This window comes from Anser cygnoides, chromosome 6 (genome assembly GCF_040182565.1).
Source record: "Anser cygnoides isolate HZ-2024a breed goose chromosome 6, Taihu_goose_T2T_genome, whole genome shotgun sequence".
Lineage (NCBI taxonomy): Eukaryota > Metazoa > Chordata > Aves > Anseriformes > Anatidae > Anser > Anser cygnoides.
This window is the reverse complement of record NC_089878.1, coordinates 8,568,109-8,590,939: the sequence shown is the minus strand read 5'-3', so window position 1 is coordinate 8,590,939 and position 22,831 is coordinate 8,568,109. Positions and strand designations below refer to the sequence as shown.

General features: G+C 43.6%; 1 protein-coding gene across 15 annotated transcripts in view; it reads right to left on the bottom strand.

The window, feature by feature from the left end:
• Positions 1–22,831, bottom strand: part of UNC80 (unc-80 homolog, NALCN channel complex subunit) — a 137,308-nt gene that overhangs the window by 18,178 nt on the left and 96,299 nt on the right. For all 15 annotated transcript variants that reach the window (XM_048058236.2, XM_048058232.2, XM_048058242.2 and 12 more), the window contains 13 exons: positions 21,212–21,480; positions 19,420–19,554; positions 18,556–18,694; positions 17,032–17,128; positions 16,199–16,369; positions 15,897–15,989; positions 14,104–14,139; positions 12,255–12,473; positions 8,503–8,703; positions 6,020–6,143; positions 3,575–3,700; positions 1,590–1,713; positions 639–845 (listed from right to left, as the gene is read on the bottom strand). In XM_048058236.2, coding sequence (XP_047914193.2) covers positions 639–845; positions 1,590–1,713; positions 3,575–3,700; positions 6,020–6,143; positions 8,503–8,703; positions 12,255–12,473; positions 14,104–14,139; positions 15,897–15,989; positions 16,199–16,369; positions 17,032–17,128; positions 18,556–18,694; positions 19,420–19,554; positions 21,212–21,480 — 1,941 coding nt within the window. The remainder of the gene's footprint in view (positions 1–638; positions 846–1,589; positions 1,714–3,574; positions 3,701–6,019; positions 6,144–8,502; positions 8,704–12,254; positions 12,474–14,103; positions 14,140–15,896; positions 15,990–16,198; positions 16,370–17,031; positions 17,129–18,555; positions 18,695–19,419; positions 19,555–21,211; positions 21,481–22,831) is intronic.

Below are 22,831 nucleotides of genomic sequence, written 5' to 3'. Positions count from 1 at the left end.
ATAGGGGTTAACAAATACCTGAATGTAAGTCTTTGGGTAAGTGCCCTCACAAAATCAGACACAGAGAAGCTGTGTGGAGGGCCCCCCAATATAGCTCTGATAACCTGTACTGCTGCTGGATCTCTGATTTCATTGTTTTCTCTTTCCTTTCACCTGCGGGTCACATGTGAGAAAATACAGTACTACCTTGCAGCAGCATACAGTGAGCAGGGGGAATAAGAGTCAGGAAACACCACGTGTGCATAGGGCCAGCAGGCAGGCAGACTGCCTCACATTTCACCTGCATTACAGAGCTAACCATGGGCCAGTGAAGCTGTGACATTAGGGCCTGGTAGGCAGAGGACCAGCCTTTTTTGGCTTCACTGCTATATACTGGCAGTATGAAAACTGAGGGACTTCTACCTGTGCTGCAACCTCCTCCAGGTGCAGTGCAGACACCGCTCACAGTGCAATACTTCCCAGAACTACTCCTGGCTTCATGCTCTGGCCTGTCCCCCTATTCAGGACAAGACCTAAAGCAGCTCTGAAGAGCTCAGTTAGCTCCTGCCTGAGATGGTTTTCTTTGGTGCTATCTACAGTCTTGAACGCTCCATTTTATCTCTGTCTCTTCCCAGAGGTGAGCAGAAGCCATCACTCACCCAGGTAGGCAGCCTGGCTGGTGGACTCTGCGAGCCCTTCCCGCCGCAGGTCCTTCCCCGCATCCCCCGGCGTGGAGCAATGGGCAGGGGAACTCTCCAGCATAAAATTCTTGCTGCGGGAAGTGCTGATGATGCGAGGTGGCAGGAGGATATTGATAACAGTCTGGAGCAGCAGCAGGACCTCAGGCTGCTCCAGCCAGGGGCTGTCTGAGATGCATTGGGAGGGGAGAGAGAGAGAGAGATCAGGCTACTTCCCATCAAAGACAACCAAAAGATCCAGACCCTGTTCCATTCCAAAATGTGGGGCAATCTCAAATGTCCCCCAAGCAAAAACTCCGTCCCCCACACCTTGTTATGCTGCTTCTCCTCCTGCAAGCAAAGGCAAAGTTTATTTTAACACCAACACAGACAGACACAAACACAGAGCTACACAGCACAGCAGAATGTCCCGTTCAGTGGTCTCATGATCTCATTTCCTTTTTTTACCTCCCCCTCTCCCTTCTTCTTTGCTTTTGTTTAGGAATTTACCAATGATCACCCTCTATAGAAGAAAGCAAGGAGCAGGACTTGTGCCAGACAAGTGGCATGGATTGGGCAGACAGCAAACCACAAGGGCACACAATTTTTGTGACCTCTGCTCCCCGCTGTGGCTTCTGCTACAACACATTTGCCTTGCCCCGCACTCCAGTTTCAAAAGAAGGAGCATGTCTATGAAAGACCTAACTCAAGAACCATGGCCCAGCTGAAACAAAGAGGAGAAACAACAACTTCTCCCAGTGGGATTCTTTTCTGTCTCAGACCCAAAGGGCACTTAGCTGACACACTGTAAGTGACAGGAAACCAAATTAAAAAAAAATAATAACAAAAAAAGATCAACAGAGAGCAGGGAAAGTGCAAACATCAGTTGTCAGAAAAGGGGGAGAAAATTTCTTTTTGTTAAATTAGTCAGACCTTTGCTTCCAGATCCTACTGTGAGCACAAATGGAATCAGTAGGTTTAAAAGCATTCCTTCCCTTCTTTCCTGATTGGTGAATGGGGAGACGACATGGCTTAGGGGGAAATCTTCTTTCAAAGCCTGTGCAGTAATAATAAGAAAGGATTAAACAATTCCATCAGCAGATCACGCACATAAGTTACTGCAGGGAATGACGATCCCCCAGGCACCCTGTTTACACAGTACAACACAGGCATTGATGACCTGATTGAATTAGAAGCACTGAAACCACTTAGGAGTAAAAGGATTTCACAAAGTAACATAGGTATGACCTGCTTTTGTCATAATCAAGAGGTAAGAAGCCCAGATTCCTTACTCATAGGCATCATTAACAATATCAGATGCATCCCACAGGAGTTGGCTGGGTGTTAGTCCCAAACTCTGTACTGCTGTGAACGGGAACAGGATTTGACCCAGACTACAGGGAATAAAAAAAATGAACAGAGAAAATAGAACAAATGACATAACCTATATATTCTGCTGTCTAAACATGAAGGTTATTCTTGAACACATTTTTTGTTCTGCCTCACTTTGTGCTGCTCTGTCATCTTCCCTAACATAAACACTGAACTGAAAAATAAACAAAATGCACATTTACTTCTTGACTCACTGAAGCCTAAATTGAAAGGTCTTTCGTCTTCTCTAGAGGAGGTAACACAAATGACTATCAGTAAAACCTCTGCTCATCTGCAATTTCCCAGTTGCTATAGACTTAGCTGTGAAATGCAACTGAACCTTGTAACCCCTTGAGCTTGTAGACCTGGGCTGAGAAATTCCAGGAAATGATTTCTTGTGGGGTGTGAAGCACTTCTATTTTATATCCTGCTGGAAGTGTTAGGAATATGGCTTCTCGTGTTTTTCTGACATGTTTGGTTTTTGTTCCATTTAAAACCCATGAAAAGAAGGAGTGAACACAGAGGAGAGGATACTATAAGTGAAAACTCCCAATATGGTTTAAAAATGATTATTTTGGCACCTAGTTTAAAAAAAAAAAAAAGAGAAGATTTCAGAGAAGGTGAGGGTGGCCCTTTTTAGCTTGTGATTAAAGAAATATTACCTCAGAGCTGGAAGAAATCTGTCCTTCATGTGCGAGTCAGTATCAAAAAGTCCTTTTGTGCCTCATGCTCTGAAGAAAAGCAGTGTGTCTCGATCCCTCTAACCCTTACTTCCCAAGCAGCCCCACCGCTCAAAACTACCTGCTGAAGTATCCAGCTGGATGTGCCAATACATACTTAAAAATGCAAGTTGGAGCTAAATTAGGAAATTTCTCTCTTCATTCTGTTGCTGCCAATGTCTCCATTTTGTCTGATTTCATGCCAATGGGGAGGGAAAGGAATATGGAGGCAGAAAGACTCTGTAGTAGTTGTGGCTCTGCTATGAGAAATGAAAAGTGATGAATTTCCAACAGTACTGGATGGGTTTGTTATTCTGGACAAGGATGCTCTTAACTAAGCAGCTGAAAAGCCAAGTTGCCCTGCCTCTTTGAGCTAGCACACTGTACAACCAGCTCAGGTAAGAGCAGAAGAGCACAAACTCCACTCTCAGTTACGCACATGCACCCAACGAGAAAGAAGGTCGAGCTGCATGGACGTGACCCAGGCCAGGGCACATCTCCCCATGGCAGGAAACTTCTGCTAGCTCCTTAGGTACCGCAGAGAATCCTAATATGCTTGTCAGAGCCTTAAACAGCATCAATCAGCCGAACTCCCTGGACATGAATTGGCAGTGTTAAGCTGATGGATGCTTGTTGTAGACAGGCGAATTCTGAGCTCAGTTCAAGCTGTCAAAAAGATGGCAGAATTTACATGTTGCTTCTCTTTGAGTTTTGGTGTATGTTCCACAGTTTTTGCCCAGCTTTTGCAGAAAGAAAACAGAGCACCGATGTGATGGTGTCTCAACCAGAAGCTAAAACTTGCCTGGCCACAGGCCAGGGCAGACACACCTGTATCTGCAATGCTACAAGCCGGACAACAGCTGTGCTGAAGGGCAGAGGTGGCGAGAGATAAGGGCTGAGATGAAGAAGGGGTAATCCGTCAGCCACACTGGAGGGTCCTACCACTCCCATCACCTGCAATACAAACAGAGCACATCACCACAACTGACTGCTTACAGTTTCATCCATGCCATATCCTCCAACATCAATGAAATGGAGGGGCCTTTCATTCGAGCACTGGGTTGGGGTGGCTGTAGGAGAACCAGCCCCCGCCCAGTGGTCTTTGTGGGAGCTGGGGCCAGTGAGGAGGAGTTCTAGCAGGGAAGGTGAGGGGAGAAGAGGGAACCAGCAAGGGTGGGAGGAGTGCACAGGTAACCTGGTACATTTAGAAATGTACCCTGTACCAGCCCTGAATGACCAGCACTGGACCGGTGGAACAGTTAGAGTTGGAGGATACGTCATGTAATGACTGTAACAAATAAAATATGTCATCAAAGCAAAAAGTCTGCATTGAAACTGGACATCTTTTCCCTTCTCTTGCTTATCTACTGGAAAAATAATGTCCTAAGTCTGACCCTAGCCGGGTTTTGTACAATGTTCAGATTCCTCTCAAGCACACTCTGTTCTTACAGATTCTAAGCATGGTTCATCTTGCTTGTCCCAAGATGTCTAAAATAGAGTCACCTGCCAGTGACCTGGTTGTCTGGAACCCCATGAACTATCAGCACAAGAAAACAGCGCTTCTAGGGGAGGGTTACTTGAACTGTTTTGGATGTGTCCTTCAGGAGAAAATTAAATCACAGGCCTACTTCTGTGTGCTTCTCTCCATGACTACACACATCTAGATGATGGGAACAGGCAGAAGCTAACTCATAGACTGCTGAGCTTAGGGGAGATGAATGCACACTGTACTCCCAAATTCAGCTTAGGGAGAAAGACAGCAACGAGTTTTCTCCCAGAACACCAAAGGACAATTTAGAAGGGGAGAAGGTGAAGCCCTTTCTCCATTTGAGTATGGATTATCATTTAGACATTTCCCCACCTTCCTGCCTGATGTCTTTTTGGCTTCATGATGCAACTGGTCTACACATAAATATTAGCATGCAGTCAGGGGTGATCCTACAGCAGCTATAGTTCTTGGCAGCTAAAGGTGAAATTCTCTTAATGTTAAAAGTACATTTTTTCCTGGTACCTCTTCCTGGTGTTCCCAGCCAGCTGAATGCAAGCACTATGACTGACTGCACTTCAGCACTGCAGAGCTTTCTGCTTTTTTTAGAGCACTGGCTAATTCTTAATGCAGGCCTTTTGGAGAACTTGCTGGTGTGATTCACTCCAGCTTGTCTGCCTGCCAAACTACAAGTCCATTCTCAACCTGTATTTGAGCTAACTCTGTAGTAACTTCCCTGGGTAACAACCCTAAGTACTTTTGAGGGTCCAGATTTGCAACATCTCCAAGCAGCTATCTCTGCATGAATAAAAAAGAAGTCTCGTGGACTCTGACAGCTTGGAACTTCCCTACCCTTGCAGCTATGAGTGATGTATGGGCTCAACGGACAGGAGCCTGGCGAACACTGATACTGCATTAAAATTGGTGATCATTGTTTTTAAAATTCCTCAAAGCACTGGTGAACCCTGAGAGGTTTTCTGTTACTGCTACAGAAAGTTCCACCATCTGCATTCTAAGAAAAAAATGTTATTAAACCCAATATCACTAACAATGCTAGGGCAGCCTTTCCCCCTTTATTTGTATTTTTTCCACACAGAATGTGAGTGTGTGTGTTTGTACAAGTACCTGGAGTTACACTAATACCAAACTGAGGGTTTGTCCCCAGTGTTACAGCTGCAGAAACTGCAATCTATAACTGAATGACCAGACAGGCTCTGTCCGTATAACCTCTCTGTTGTGACACACTTATGAACAAAAGTTCTACTAAGAGTGGGATCTGAACATTGTACTGTGCAAACCTGTACTAGATCAAGCCAGGGACATTGCAAACAGAGGACTGAATCCACCCATGTAAACCCTTCTAACTAGCCAACATCTGATGGCCTCTGACAGAGCCACCAGGGCCCTCCCCACTGGAGACGGTAGGTATCTCCAGTGCCACCCTCTCCCCGCCTCTACCAGGTGTGTGCAGTCTCCACCACCCCACTCTCCAACTTGCAGCCCTCAACTCTCAGCTCAGCATGGCAAAGGTGGATCTTCAAAGTGGTGCGTGGGAAGCGACGGAAATAAATCACTCGAGCACCGCTACCGGTCACTGTATCTCCCCATGCACCACTTCAAAAATGAACCTTGCTATCTCTAGTGTCACTTGCGAAGTCCCCTTGTGAGGGGTAAGGGGACAGGTAAAATGACAGGAATGGGAATGAACTGTCATCTTCAATCCAGAGAAGTCAACAAGCAGACTGAGGTTTAGCTAAGGTTCACGGGGTTGCCGCTCAGCTACTCACCAGATTGACACACACATTGATCAGAGACCTAAGGTGAGGCAGGAAGGATATGATTGGCTGCCTCTGAAGTGTCAAACAAACCCCTTCAATCAAATTGCTGGCAGGCTCCCACTCAACCTGGCGCCTGCAATACAACAGTAGGTGCCGTTAGCCGCTGGCCTCCTGCCCCCCACCAGACGCTCGCAAACACGGCGACCGACACACAGTGACGCCCACAGAGGAAACGTTTCAGACAGCGATGACGTCCAAGATGAGCACAAAGTGTGCAACAGAGAAAAGGTTTGACCCACGCAGCTCGGGAAAGCACAGAGCACACTGGGTGTTGGGAGACCAAAAATGTAGCAGAGGTGTCTGCAGTAGTGACACAAAACCCCTCACAATAGGAATGGTGGATGGGCTGTGCTTCACTCCCTGACTCTTTCTTCTGACAGACGGTGGATGAAAGGGAGCCACCAGACAGCTCTCTAGGTGTGCCTGTGTGTGGGAAGACATCTACTGGGCCATGCTCCCATCTGAGAGCGACTCCTCCATCTCTTGTGGCTTGTGGATGTTCAACAAACCTTGCCAGCTGTGTGCATCCTCCATAAACTACTGTGCAATCCTGTCTGCTCTGCCAGAGTGACTCCCTGAACTTAAGCTGGCCCAACAGTGTAAACCTCACCTTCCGCACCCCGTGTAGGAGGTCTGATTCATTCCTTACCGGCACTAAAGTCCTTCGTTCCAGGACGCCTTCCTTCTTCCCTGACACTTTGCCTTTTTCACCAAAACAGCTTTTAGGGCCTGTGACAGATGCTGAATGGAGTCCTTCCTAACCATAAGCTGACACATCACAGATAACAACAAAGTGGCTCCTGCCCTTCATCTCAGGGCCTCACTCTTCAGAGGTTGCGTATTTCCCAAGCCAACATTTAACTGTGTGCTGACTGGGACAGGAGGACAAGGCTTGAATAACTGGTTAGCTGAAGAATAAACAATACCCTAGTCAAGCTCCTCAGTAGACTTCTCAGACATTCACGGAGGATCAAGGGTTCCCTACATTTATACCTCATTTTTCATCATCCACTGTTCCTAAACCTACTCCAAAATAGTATGCATTTTACTTGTTCTTATTCCCTGGTTTGGAGCAGGGTGCCCGCAGGGGGCAGCATGTAAGATTCTGATGAGAATACCCTAGTGGATACTGTGGTATCCACAGTAGTGGTGAGACTACTTCTCTGGTCTGTCACCCAGCAATGTGTGATCTCTGTCCCATCTCTAAGAAGCTTCTTGCTTAAATGATACTTAATGATGCTTAAATGTAGTTGCTGTATCTGGTCCAGTGGCTCTGCTGTCTCTGTCCCTGTGAGTACAGAAGAGTAGTTTCATCCAGGCATAGATGGAGGGAATATGAAGGGAATTTTAACTTATGAGCATTCATTCAGCTTAGACAAAAGGAAAGCTCTTTGGGAACAGGAATAACCTTAAGCTGCCTTTTGAGGCAACAGAAAGTATGAGCAAGAAAAGAAAGAAATGGCAAGAAGCAGGCAAAACCTGGCAGAGTCAAACCATCAGGAAGGGGAAGCACCAACATTTCTGCCTCTAAATTCCCTGCAAGGGCAGGAGTTTCTAAAAGGAGATTGTTAACCGAGAGGAAGTGATAGGTGGGGTGCCAGAAAGAAGAGATCACCTCTGTATTATTTGCTCCATCTCAGTTGTGTACATGATTAGTTTTGTGTCTGAGTCCCAAATTCTGATATTCTCTAACATCAGTTGGCTTCTCAGCTCATATTGCCAACAAGCTGACTGATTCAAGCAGCTGAGGACATTTGTCCATGAAGTGACTGAGACCAATGACTCTTTTCACTCAAATAACTGGAAAATTTGCAGGGTTGACAGATTTCACACTACCCAGACTGGATTTATATCACTGCCTCTGAGGTGGAAATGCTCCATATTGAATATTTCTTGAAGGCCTGAATTCTACTTTGTGATGCAGCAGGCTTTCACTAGCCACAGACGAGATGCCATTACTGCAGTTCTGTTCCCTTTATGCAGGAACATTCAGAAGCTACTGGGTAGCTCCAGATTACTTTTATCTTTACAGAGAATATTACAGTATTTTTGTGAGAAGGTACTCTAGAGATACTGTTACTACAGTTAACTTTCCATTAAAAAGAAATAAAATTAATGTTCTTCACTCACAGCTAAAAAAAAAACAGAGGGCAGACAGATGGTACGAATCGGAAGACTTATTTTGGAGAAAGAGAAAAGATTTCTGTACGTTCTCTCTGTAGTTCTTAATAACCATGCATTTCTTCTCTACCAGAAGCCACAACAAACACGTCAACATAAATGCACACTTACAGAGAAAAAAAAAACTTCATTTTCTGATACGTTGTAAAGGTTCACTGCGACACAACAGTTTTAGGTAGATGACATACCCACACTTCAAGGCTTGCAACATCAGAAACGGACCCCAGAGGGTTGTTGTTATACCTGCTTACCTCAGAGTAGGCATCTTGTGAATTTTATTGAACATACGATCCAATCTCTTTAAGATGAGGATAAGGGCAGGTCTCACCGCCTCAGCTGTCCAGTCAGTGATGGGTAGCATCTCCATGATGTAGCGCCGGAGACCTCGGCTTTCCATCGTCTGCGTGTCATAAGGTGCCAATTTCAGCAGGGAATGTGCGATTTCTGCCAACCTAAAACCAGGCTTTGTTAAGAGGGAAATCCAATACTCTACAACTTGCATTTCTCCACACATGCTAATGAACTAGCAGATAAATGATCACTAGACCAGTAAAAAGAAAAAGATGCACAAGTCAAATGTGCTGCTATTTAAATCCTGAGGCCCAGTAGCAACAGTTTCTGGTCTATTAAGATTCTTTTGCAGGTATCACTGTTTATATTTATATATTTTTATTTTATATAATGAATAGTCTAAAGAATGTCCAAGCCTGTGTCCTTTTATGCTGACATTAAATGCACTGAAGGAAAATCAGGAATCACGTGTTGCTAAAAACGAAGTAACTGAGCTGTTAGTAAGATTACAGCATTGCCAATGCCTGTGAAACACAGACACTGTATGTCAACTGATGAGTGACTGATTTTAGTTTTGTGCTTGTTTTTCAGTGACACTACTTTAAGAGATCTCACTATGCAATTTAGAGGTGTTAAACTTTAAAAATAATGTGCTGTCCCTCAGGCTTACACATGTACTGTGTATGACTACTCCCTGCAGCTTTGATCTGTTTCTCTTAACACCTCTACAGACTGTGTTGCTGTCATTCCTTCTAACCCTCCCAGGTGGCCTTGCCAATGGCTTTTTCTGTATTGACTGTGAAATGCCATGGCAACATTTAACTTAGACTTGTAGTTGGACAAATAGCTGCTAAAATACTTGAAGATTTGTGGTAGACAAAGACAAGTAATAAAGCCACATCTACTAATAAAAGGAACAGAAACTTGTATATTCCCTGTACTGCCACTAGACTTTGTAGTGGACAATTATAGGATAATCCTACTCATATTGTGGGGCTTCTTCTGAAATGCCTTCAACTAATGGAACATATTTCCATTCTCTTTAAAATCTACCTAGCAATAGCAAAGGCAATGAGTTCCTCAGATTAACCCAAAGTGCTATAAACATGTTTCTTTATCCAATATCTCTTTATTCTTACTTTTTACAACTACTTTGTCATGCTATGGAGTAGGTCTATTTTCTTAAACACTCTGAAATTTAAATCATCTTGTAATTATGCTTCTTTCTGATAACACAATATCAATGGTACATAATGGTATATCAAATTTGCTTATGCATTATGAAGTGTGAGATCCATCTCATCCAACATGAGATGCCTATCTCAATTAGTCTTCTAGCTCTGTTCCTATAGAAATAAGGAACCTGGGAAATTCTAATCTTCCTGAAATACTGTGATAAAGAGCCCATTGGATTGCATCTCCCTTTGCATTGCGTCCAGAAAGAACTTTATGACTCGATCGGACTAAACATTTCACTTTTAAATGTCTAAATTTGGGTTAGATGAACCCTGTCTGAAGTGAATAGCCGTATTATCTTGTTTTCTGAAGTCTCTGAAATGGAATCCGTTAGCCTCTGAAGACCATAGCTGTCACATCACATTCTGGTAAATCTGCTGTCTACTTAGAAAAGATTTTTTCCTGCAGCTAAATCCTGTTAGTCATTTAACTGATACTTATGAAATTAATTCATGTAAGAATCAGGAGGATGTTCCTTTTATTTAGGGCTAACTGCGATAAAGCAATTCTGGCTCCAACCATAATAAAGGAGTCATTTCTAGCACTTCCCAGGAGACATAGGAGAATCAGAGCACAACTCGTTACCTTCTGTAAATCAAACTCTTGGCGTTATTGCTGTAACCTTTGACCATAAAAGACCCTGTCTCTTGAAAGGAATGCAGTAGTTAGCAGCTAGTACTGTGTTCTGTGACTGTTTTACTGAAATCTTCTATCAAGAAAGTATCTTTTCAAAAACATATATCAATAACATCTTCTGTACACATAGATTTAGGAGCAATTAAGCTTAATTTCTCTGGAATGTGAAAAAATGCAGAAATGAAGTTCCCACATTACTGTTAAACAGCAAATATTTCCAGGTAGTGCACTCAGAGTGCTCTTATGTTACATGCAACTGTAAGACCAGGATTGTAATTTAATGTGGAAAAAAAATAGCAAGCCCTTTACTTTACTGCACTGAAGTTCATTCATCAGACATGTATTTCTTGCTCCCACTGAAATCCTCAAAAAAACCCCAAACATGTGTAACCAAGGATGTAATCTGGTCTGAGAATTTCACCTTTGTTTTCTAACATAAAGTTCTTATCTCAGACTCTTACTGATAATGTCTCAGACTCTTATTGAGTTTGTAATGCAGTTAAACAGCTGTATTAATTTCTGATGCTTGTGTTCCTTGGAAAAAATATAAAAGTGGTACTGCAGAAGAATCCAAGTCCATCAGAACTTTAGTTTGCAGCCAAGCATTACATAAATGACATGCATCTGTGGTAAGAGACATCTCTTGTTTAAAATTACCTTCTAAATTATTAAATATTTACCAGAGGGGGGAAGAGAAACATTCAATTCATGTGCAAACACACAAACGAATCAAAAAACACTTCCCAACTCCCCAGTGAATTTGGGGTATTTGTTAAACAAGATCTAAATTAATCTGAAACACAATTTTGTGTTCTATAGAGACAGCCTGAATCCAAAGATCTCTAATTGTGTCAGAATCTGCCAGCTAAGGGGCTTTGCCATCTGTTTTCAGAGCATGCATGTAAAGGTAGAGGAGTTTTGTGAGGGTTTGCCTTGGTCCCGGGGGCAGGAACAGACTTGGTTTGGTGCACTACTATCATCAACCTCCCTTCAGCTTGCTTCACAAGGCTTTCCAGGCAAAAAAAGGCATAAAGCTCAGACAAAAGAGTTTCCTCTGAAGATGATTGAATAACTGACAACAGAATCAGGTCCATTCCCTCGTGTTCCACTGCTCTACTGCTTTTTTGTCTTTAACATCTGGGCAAGCTTCTCAGTAGCAACTTATCCCTATTTTCTGGTTACTATGAACAGCATAGCAGAGAATGAGGTCCAAAGTGCTGATTAAAAGCCTATACACAATTCCTTCTAGGCCTGAACCCCACAAAACAGTTGGAATGCTACAATGAGTATGCAACCAGCCAGCTGGGCTCAGTACTGCACCTTAATAAAAGACTTGTGTGCCTGCTGTATCACACACCAAGGTGGTGGTCCTGTAAATGCCTCCTGACCCATTCTCCCCTTTCAGGCATGTACGTCATATGGTGCAGTGGTTTTTCTCCCTTTCTCCTTGTTTGTTGGCTGCTAGTTCTGGTGCACAGTGTCACAAGAGAAGATTCAGCCAGCCGTGCAGCTTCCCCACACCTTGGGGGGAAGAGGCAGTCTTATCTACTCTACTCTTCAGCATAACTTACTCTGATGTGTCAGGTGGGCCTCCACATGTGTTTCATCCACAGGAGATGTGGGTCTGAATGAGACCAGAGGAGAGCCTATGAAACCCTTTTATACACAAGCAGCATCAGGTACAATCTAAGGAACATTAAAATACGCATGCTTCAGACAGCAAAAGTAGTCTACACTACCAAAAAGTCATTCATTCTGTCTGCTATTATGAAAAAATAAGAGCTAAAATAAAGGAATCCCCCTGACATGAACAAGTAGAAGCAGAATGCCTGTGGAATACCTCATGTGGGACTTCACATCCAGCAGTTCCAGAGAAGTCACTCTGGGCTCTCCAGCAAGGTTCTGTAAAATCTTCAGCCTTGGACCACAGTGCTTGTAAAACTCAGTGCAGATATTCAGCAGTGACTCCCGGGGTCTCCTGAACTCCTCCCTGGCAATTCGTTCATCCAGTTCCTCTCGGGGAAGACCCTGGCCCTCCTCCAGTAAGTGAAGGTTCTCCCTGGAAGATAGAAAATGAGAAAAAAGTAAGTGCTGTAGGCAGTGGAAGAGCAGGGATAGACTGTAACTATCTACTAGATTATTTCACTCAGAGGGTGGTGAGGCCCTGGCACAGGCTGCCCAGGGAAGCTGTGGATGCCCCATCCCTAGAGGTGTTCAAGGCCAAGTTGTACGAGGCCCTGAGCAACCTGACCTAGTAGGAGATGTCCCTGCCTGTGGCAGGGGGTTTGGAACCAGATGGGCTTTAAGGTCCCTTCCAACCCAAGTTGTTCTGTGATTCTATGATTATAACAACTTCTCCAGCTTGTTTTGCAACAGATGCTTTCCTCTGCAAATGAAAAGAAAAATAGTTGCATCTGCAATTGAAAAAGGGAAACTATCACCTGCAAAGTCTTGTTGAGAATGAGAAAAATTTCTATACGAACTATCCTTTGTTACCTTACCCTGCAAAAAGGCTGCAACAACAACAGTGGGTGGGACCCAGTAAATCTGGAAACTGCTGCAGAGCAGTTCACAGAATCACAGAATCACAGAATTGTCTAGGTTGGAAGAGGCCTCCAAGATCACCGAGTCCAACCTCTGCCCTAACACTAACAAGTCCTCCACTAAACCATATCACTAAGCTCTACATCTAACCGTCTTTTAAAGACCTCCAGGGATGGTGACTCAACCACCTCCCTGGGCAGCCCATTCCAATGCCTAACAACCCTTTCAGTAAAGAAGTTCTTCCTAACATCCAACCTAAACCTCACCTAGCGCAACTTTAGCCCATTCCCCCTTGTCCTGTCACCAGGCACGTGGGAGAATAGACCAACCCCCACCACGCTACAGCCTCCTTTAAGGTACCTGTAGAGTGTGATAAGGTCACCCCTGAGCCTCCTCTTCTCCAGGCTGAACAATCCCAGCTCCCTCAGCCGCTCCTCATAAGACTTGTTCCCCAGACCCCTCACCAGCTTCGTTGCCCCTTCTTCTTGTAGCGAGGGGCCCAAAACTGAACACAGTACTCGAGGTGCGGCCTCACCAGAGCCGAGTACAGGGGGATGATCTCTTCCCTAGCCCTGCTGGCCACCCTGTTTCTTATACAAGCCAGGATGCTGTTGGCCTTCTTGGCCACCTGAGCACACTGCTGGCTCATATTCAGCCGACTATCAACCAGTACTCCCAGGTCCTTCTCCGCCAGGCAGCTTTCCAGCCACTCATCTCCCAGCCTGTAGCGCTGCTTGGGGTTGTTGCGCCCCAGGTGCAGGACCCGGCACTTGTCCTTGTTGAACTTCATGCAGTTGACCTCAGCCCATCGCTCCAGCCTATCCAGATCCTCCTGCAGAGCCTTCCTTCCCTCGAGCAGATCGACACACGCACTTAGCTTGGTGTCATCTGCAAACTTACTGAGGGTGCACTCGATCCCCTCATCCAGGTCATCGATACAGATATTAAAGAGAACTGGCCCTAGTACTGAGCCCTGGGGGACTCCACTAGTGACCGGCCTCCAACTGGATTTAACTCCATTCACCATGGCTCTTTGGGCCCAGCTACCCAGCCAGTTTCTAACCCAATGAAGCGAACGCCAGTCCAAGCCATGAGCAGACAGCTCATCACATGTCAGAGAAGACTGGGTGAAGATTTTACTGTACCTGATAAAGTGTAGTTTGGCTCCCTGTTCTGGGTACCTGAGAAAAGAGAAACAGTGGAGTTTTAAAACAGCAACTTAAGAATGCCGTAACTGTGCCTTGCTGAGAGAGAGTGACAATGTTCTAGCCCAGAGGTACACTCTTCACAGACAGGATGGTACTTTTTATCACTGGAACAATGGCTACATGTAGTTAGTGACCACAATGAATAGCCTTTATCTCCCAACTAGCAGCAAAAAACAGATTGTCATAGTTACTGCCCGTGTTACGAAAGAAAAAAATCAGGCTTTCAAACAATTTCTCTTACTGATTTTCACCCCAGTGCTTGGCCTCTCTCACGAAGCCACAGCTCACCTCCTGGAAATCAGAGTTTTGTTTTGTTGTCATTTTCTCTTGCTACTTTTTGTTGAGAAAGAATTAACAAACCCTGCATCACATGTCCAAGGCTGGAACAGTGACCATTCCACCATCATGAGGCTCCTGCTGTTGTCAACATATGCCTGTTGCAATAACAGGACAAATAAGGGCAGGAAACCTGGAGCAGTGCAAAAATATTTTGGATCAGAAACTGACTGCTTGATCATCAGAAAGATCTGGAAATGAAAGCCAAGATATTCAAGTCACACAGCATCAGGAATCTCTATGTTGCCTCTCAGCAGATATGTATTAACTGCTTTTTAAAATCAGCAGACAAACTACTATCTATTACATCTTATTTTTCTTAGATGGGGCATTTTTGCAATGGAAGTAAACAGCATATATCCATTTCAGGCTTGGGCATGAAGGGGTTTCTCTGATCCTGGATCCAGGCTTCTCAGATCCTGGATTGAAGCGCAAAGCTGTGCTGAATGCACTGTTGAGATTCCAAGCCTGGATGAAACAGTCTGTTAAAGAGTAACAGACTGATCCCAGGAGTTACCAACCAAGATGTGTGCATTCCACATTTATAAAGTAATACAATAGCCCTTTGATGATTAATGCAGAAGGGGATTTCTATCTCCCTTCAATACGAAAGAAGACACGGAACAACTTGGAAGGCATGTCTTGCCAGAAAGGTATTACTGATTTACAGTCCAATATAGCCCGTGGTACTTTACTGTACCATGCTATGCACAGACTTAGTATCAGCTGTTACTGACAAAAGAATTCAAGAAGGAATATTCTGCCCTGGAAGAACTGCTACTCCAGGAAAACACTCTGCTCTGGAAGAACAGCTAGGTGAAAATTCCTCCTCCAGGTCAGCACAAACACAGAGATTTTAAGCACAGTAAGGCATAATCTTTCAAAAAAGCAAAGGAAAATGATAAAAAGAAAACTAGAGGAGGCGCTAATTTCTGTGAGTCTTAAGTGACATGCAGTTTGAGCTCTTACTGCTGCTCAGCGTCTCAGAATGAGGCTAGAAGGATCCAACCCTTCTGCTATACACTGATAATAACTATTCTGCTAACCACTGGCTTCTGCCCAGTGGTCTCTTTGATGGTGGACTTGGAAAGAAGCAAAGCGGAAAACTCAGGGGCATAGCTGCTTTGTCAGTATACTTCAGGATTAATATCCTGGTCTTCTATTTATGGTTTCATAACCAAAATTTATACTATTGGGAACTTTGGTTACTGTCAGAGATTCAGTCCTGGCTATGTGCTCTTTTTATCTGACTGTTTTTTGTCCCACAGTACCTAGAGCACTTCCTCAGACAACTGAGGAAGCACTCTGCACTCTGAGGAGTGGGATATTACCTTACCCCCCCAAAAAAAAGCTGTTCAGAAAAACAAGAAAGAAAGAAAAACCCACTGACTTACCTGGTGTTCACACCTGCTGACATGGTGTGGTTAGCTGTTGTGGTCCCTTTATGGCCTTGGTCACATCGACTCATCTGCGGGGCTGTCATAGGCCTGGCAAAGAGAAGGTAACACACTGGAGATTGAATATAACAAGTGCACTGAAATCCTCCTTGTGGGCTGGTGAAACCTAGCACTCATTTTAACATGTCTAAAACTCAACCATTATCCAAAATAACATGCATATTGTGAGCTCCCGTGAGCTCCTTTTCCCCACACTGATGACCAAATACACGCTCAGACCTTTGAAAGATGTGAGTTACCTGGTGAGAACTTCGACACTGTACAAGAGGGCCTGCAAAGAGGTGGCAAGTGCAGCCATAGCAGCAATCTCCTCACGAGCTGCTGTCACAGTCTCCGCTTGACAGGTTTGCCGCTTCAGTTTCTGCAAGTAACAGGGAACCAGCGCTTCCAAGACCATCAGCATTTGGAGGCTGGAAAAATAACCAAAACTTGGTCTGTTATATCCTGTCAATCCTGAAACTTACATCAGATGGAGGCTTAAGTTTCTATCTGAAAACCCCTGGATCTCCCACTGGCCTGTGGTTTCATTGCTTCTCACTTGTTAAGCAGCCATGGGCCAAAGAAACTCTTGTATGAGGGACTTCAGGGAAAAAAAATTGGCTGATGCATGAAACAATAATAGAAACAGCCTGAACTTTTAGATATCTTCTGAATAAGTCATCTACTTGCAGGCATTCATTTTCTCTTTCAGAGACTTCTTTCTTCTCTGGTTCCCTCTTGGAGCGTAACCTTTTTGTACTCCTAGTTTACTTTCTCTCTCTCTGTATCTTCATTTTCTTTTCAGCTGCCTGTTTCTGCCCTCCAGTGCTCTATCCATTGCCTCTCTGACAACAGAAACCTTAATAACACACCGTGATCCCCATCTGGAAGTGCAGCCTACATTACTGCTGCTCAAGCTGCCATCCAGCTCAGTGTTGCAGCCTGAGACATGGCCTCACAGGGAATCCTAGTACTTACAATGCATTTCTATATCCTCTGCCTTGATTTGTCTGCCTTGCTTTCTGATGCCATGTGCCACTTTTAGGCCTCATTTGAGTCTCTACAAACCAAGAAAACAAAATCAGACCAGCACCTTCTGAATGACTCAGGAGCATAGGCCACCACTGTCACACACAGCTTGATGGCTTCACTGATCGAAAAGGTCAAGTCTTCATTCCCATAGCAGAAGTCTGAGGGAGTAAAACAATATGAGAAAAGTAGTACACAAACATATTGAATATGAAAAAAAGATAGCACACTCCTTTCTTTCCCCCATTTTCAACTATTTGCTTCTCATGTTAACAATCCCCAATAGGCTCCTGATTTTTGACAAAAATGAATCTACAAAACAGAAACATGTGCTGCACTCCCACTTGCACCCTGACATTCAAGAACCCAGCAGGTGAGAAACAATTCTTAGCCGGTCAAACCACTGCGGAGCATAAGGCCTACAGCTGCTACTGGAGTCTTGTTTCAAACATCACCCATCACAAGCAAAATCTTAAGCTCACACATGACAAGGACACGTGAGCTTAAGCACAATTTTTATGCTTCCTCTTTTTTTCCTAGGTGTTCCTACCAAACTGAAAATGACACTGATGCACCACTGATGGAATAAGATAGTTACATTTCTAAAAATTAAGCCCCTTCTATACCGGCAGCCAGATGACCTCCAGCACAAAAGTGACTCTGATCGTGATTTGAGAAAAAGTTTCAAAAGCCTTTCAGTCTCAGACTACAAATTTTACGTACCAAAAAAACAATGTACCCAAAGAGTAATATTCGCAATAATGTTACAGTCCCATTTTTAGAAGTGACTTTGGTGTACAGGAGCTCAAGTTAAAGCTAAGGTCCCAAAGTGCGTAAGTCACTTTGAAAAATGGAACTTGGAAGTCAGATTTTTAGATAATTCTGATTTTATATGGAAAATACCAGGCACAAACATACTCATCTATGGTCTCACTGTCAATATACACTTGGAAAGTGCAAATTTGAAAAATAACTCAAAGGTACTTATAGAAATCAGCCAAAATTACTTCCCTGCAAATCACAAAACAGCCAAGTTTTTAAATGCTGCATTGCATGGATAACTACCAAGAGACACAGTGTCCTGGGCACATCACACAGCTGTATATATTCTGCTTTGTGATAAATCAGCTCCCCTCCTAGAACTCAGCATGGTCAAATGTCTGAATGGCATCCATCACTTACTAGTCATAGTCTGCCCACAGGAAAGGGTGCTTTCGTTTCCTGCCCACATGGAACAGTGCAGAGGATGACACTGATCTTGTCAGCATGATAACATTTATTAGGCATCTTCATTCTTCACCCACACACGACAAAATTCAAAATGCCAGGGGCTAGTTTCAGACTAGCACGCTCAATGCAGAAAAACGAGCTTTGGAATAAAATAAATTAATAATACCCTTCCTGCAGAAAATATCCAGTGGATGGTGGTAATAAAGTCAACCTTAAAGGATTCATGAGGCATAAGAAACAGATATTACTACGTTGTGGGAGAAGAAAAAGACCCTGAACAAATCTTACTGCATGAAATACATGTTTAATCAATAAATAACAAACCAGAATTACTGAATAAAGGATGACTTGCTGTTACCTAATGACTTGAGAGGCTTTTCTGCTTTCACCAGCTCTAAGATGTCCAAAATGTCTGGCGTATCTCCCTCTAAAGACTGCAGCAGGTCAAACAGGCACTGAGCTGACACTCCTTTGCAGGTTCCATTGTTCGTAGCATCCTGTTTCAATGACACACATTTGTGGTTGATTTTCTGAGGACCTGTGTGCATCCTGGGAACCTCAAGGAGTTGGCAACCCTTCCTCACTCCCCCCACCCTCCCTTTTTTTTTTTTTAAATCTTGATTCAATAGACTGATGTTATAATGGAAGCATAATCTGAAAACGGCACACAGCTTTACTCCCCCCAAAAATCAGATCTGTGAAGAAGGATGTGTGTGCTTGCAGTGTAAGTGCAGTTAGGTTTGGCACTCCCACTTTAAATTAAAATTCCATTAATTAATTTTAACTCACTAAAATGTTAAAAAGAGATTAGTGAAGACTTCAAAACATGGCTAATCCAGTTTTATAGTTCACACGTACTAAAACTTGGCACTAAGTTTTCTGTTCTTACTGCTGGATTCTAAGAAATGATTTCTATATGAAGAGTTACAAATCATTATTGTCCTTTTATAACCTATTTATACACAGAAACTTAAAGAGAAACTACATTTACTAGCCTGGATACCAGCGGCTCATCAACTCAGTGCCCCGCTCAATCAACTGATGAACACAAGTGTGAAGAAATAAGTTCAGGAAATGGTTCTGTGTAGCACCAAGTGCAGCAAGCATGTGTTCAGTCTGAACTGTGCTGATGCTCCAGCTGTTTTCTTTTTGTGATCTCTGAGGGGGGCTGTCTGCATACACAGGCTTCCCCACACCAAGCCTAGGGAATGCTTTTACTCACAGGGAACTCCAGGAGAGGGGCCACACTTGCGAACAGTTGCAGAATGAAAGGCTTGCGATGCAGAACGTAGAACTGGCGGCAAGCAAACTCTATCGCTTGGCGTAACTGTGGGTTGCTTTCATAGTCAGCATAAACCTGAGCAGATATAAAATGACATGGAAGTACTACTCCAATGGAAGGGCATGTCATCTCCTGATCCCAGACTGAATCAACTACAGCCTGACTCCAAGTCAGGAGTGCTGCTGATTGCAGTAGCAGAATTATTCCATGCGTCTTTCACAAGATACAATTCTGTATAGTCACCCCAGAATGGTATGTGACATTTTCTTTTTCTTTTTTTGTCCTTCAACAGAAAATATTTAGTTTCAGAGCTGTAACAACTCCAATATTCTGTCCTGCAGAAGTGTTACTGAATCAGCAATTTTCCATTACATGTTTATGTGGCTGATTATTCTTAATCAAGAACCTACATTTGCCCAACCTCATCAACATCATGTTTGTTTTTTTTTCACTTTTTTTCAGACTGCATCTCCAGTTTGTCAAGATAATTTGAACTTCTAGCCCATTCTCCAACACACTGACATTTCCACCCACTTTAAAGATATTTTAAGTTTTGTAGAGTGGCATTTCCCTCAGAGCTGGCCACTGAACCATGCAGCAAACATGTTGCCAAAGATGTGGGATTTGTTTCTCAGAGTTATGTAAACAGTATAACATTGCTAGGAAAAACTTCACTGTGCTTCCATCTTTTGTCTGTATCAATTGCCTGTCTGCACATCTCTGCTGGTACAAGTCTTTGGGAGCTTTGGGGCGGGGGTGGTTAGCATTTTCTTGCTATTTGCTGGTAACAGGTAATGCTGAGATTTTATGGTGGTGCAAAACTCACAATATAGCACAAGGCTCTTTGAAGGTTTCTAAAAAATTTTTCCTGTGTGAGACCTTTGCAGAGATGTACTCATTTTTCAGCGGTTTAGTAGCCTGAAGTGTGTCTTGTAGTATGTCTTTAGTACAATCACAAGCCTTTAGCTTGCTTTTGAGGTCACTCAATGGCCTGTTTCACTCACAAGAATTTATTTATTTACTAAATCTCTATTTAGATACATGCTTTGAGCCCTGCAGAAAGTCTTACTGTCTATAGAAGACCTATATTGATGTTTCTTTATTTTCAGTATCTAATTTTCCCCAAATATTAACAGAAAAAGGGTGTGTATATATATATACCTCAAAGTGAAAAGAAACTCCACCTCTAATGCTTGCAATGTTTTCCATCACTCACATGGAAAAGATGCATACAGTTTTTTAAAAACACTTAGTGTAATTTTCTGTTGCTATTTAAATTGCAGATAATATATTTATTGTACTTAAAGAAGTTAATATAATTCAGTTTAAGTCAGCGAGTAGCTTCTCTAGATATTTCAACTATTCCCCAAATTTCAGCCATCCCTGGAGGAAAAAAACACCAAGGGAAACCCAGAGTCTGCACATTTTCAAGAACTTCATATTTCTGTGTGAAAGTAAAGAGTGAGGGAGACAGACATCTATTTACTTAAAGAAGAGAAGAAAACATAGTCATTTACTCAAGCAGATATGCGAATGTAGTCCCAGGAATGCTGATTTGTGGCTTCCCACCCTGATCTGATGTTTGTCTTCTCAGAACCCCCAGAGCCTGTAACCTCACCAGGACTCATCAGATGGCTACAGTCAGGCATAAAGTTTATCCATTAACTCCCAGTTCTATAACAAAATGCCCGCTCTGCAGTCTTCCCTTGTATTGTTCATGGAAATGGCTCACCTGCAGCATGCTGGGGAGGACCCACTGGTACCCGCTGAGGGAGAAGAGGTGGTTAAAGTGCACGGCTGTGTTAATTACTGTGGCAGCGTACTGCCTCAACAAGGCACTGTCTTCAGGGTGCAGGATCAGGGCACCGTTGAAGACGTTCAAGAACAGCATGATCTCATCCCCCCAGGGGAACTCGCTAGGCATGCCAAGGAACATCTCCTCCAGCAGCTTAATCCACAAGCTTTTCTGAAGAGTGTCAAGACCAAAGAGCTCTTTTCCAGCTGTGGGGGAGAAGAGGCAACAACAGTCATCTCTGTCTACAACAGCCAGACTCACAACACTCCCACAGGCTAAAGGCTTCTCCAGAGAACCCTTCCACAAACATTGACCTTAGTTCTGCCTTTTCAAAGTGATCGCACCCATCCTGCACTTCTGCAAGTGCCTACAGGGCTTGAGCCAACCATGATTAAAAACAAAACACATGAAGACTAAGACTGATGAATATCACACGGCAAATCTGCTCCCCTAATTGGAAATTCTCTTCTTAAAAAGTGAAAGCAAATTTGAGCTTGTACATATAAGCAGGCATTCATCATCTGTCTCACACAACCTGGATGGATGCATGGATTTATGCTGAATTTTTATCCTTCAGGTGTCCCACACATTACAGGACATTGATGCATAGCTCCAATAACGCTTCTGAAAGCAAGTGTCTTTAGGGCCTGTTACAGAACTGGCCAATGTTTACCACTCTGCAGCAGTGGCCTGTTTAATTCTCAAGTCAGCCTGGAAACTCTACTTGAATTTCAGAGCAAAGTGCCTAAAAAGAGAGCTGTTTCTATATTCCTGCTACAGAGTATGCCCAATCTTCGTTTAGAGGCTGATGCTTCCACAAAGTACATTTTGTGCTCCTCTTTTAATGTACGGTTATGCATAGTGGGGTCTTATGAACTTTCTCTGAACTGTTTCATATGTCCAGATTTGAAAACACTGACCCGATGGCAGGATGCTCGTGTGGAACAAGCTGGCAACTGGAGTTCTTGAGTTCAGAGAAATCAGTGCAAATACTCCCATGACAGTTACAGAAAAATTCAAGCTAGATGAGACAACCATAGGTCCCTGACTCAGGCAAGGTGAACTTTAAAGCTAATTAGGTGGCTCGAGCCCTTGATTGACCGACTTTTACAAATCTCTGTGGATGAAGACTGCACTGCCTCTCTGTTTCTGACTGTAATGTAAAGATTTTTTTTTTTGTCCAACTGTGATTTCCTTGGACGCAATTTGTGTTTGCTGCCTCTTGTCCTTTTGCTGCACATTTCTGAGAAGAGCCTGGCTGTTCTCACCACAATGCTGCTTTACTGGAAGTCTGCCATGAGGTGCCCTGCCTCATGTCCAAGCCTTCTCTTCTTCAAACTGAAGAAGTCCAGGTCCTCGTATGACCTCTCCTCATATGACAAGTGCCCTGGCTCACTAACCACCACAGCGGCCCTTCCCTAAACCTACTCTGGTTTGTCAAAAACTCCTGTGCTCCTGTGTTCTGGTGAGTCCAGAACTGGACACAGTATTCCAGCTGTAGCCTCATGCATAATTTTAATACATAATTATATTCTCATCTGGGTCCAAAGAAAGTAA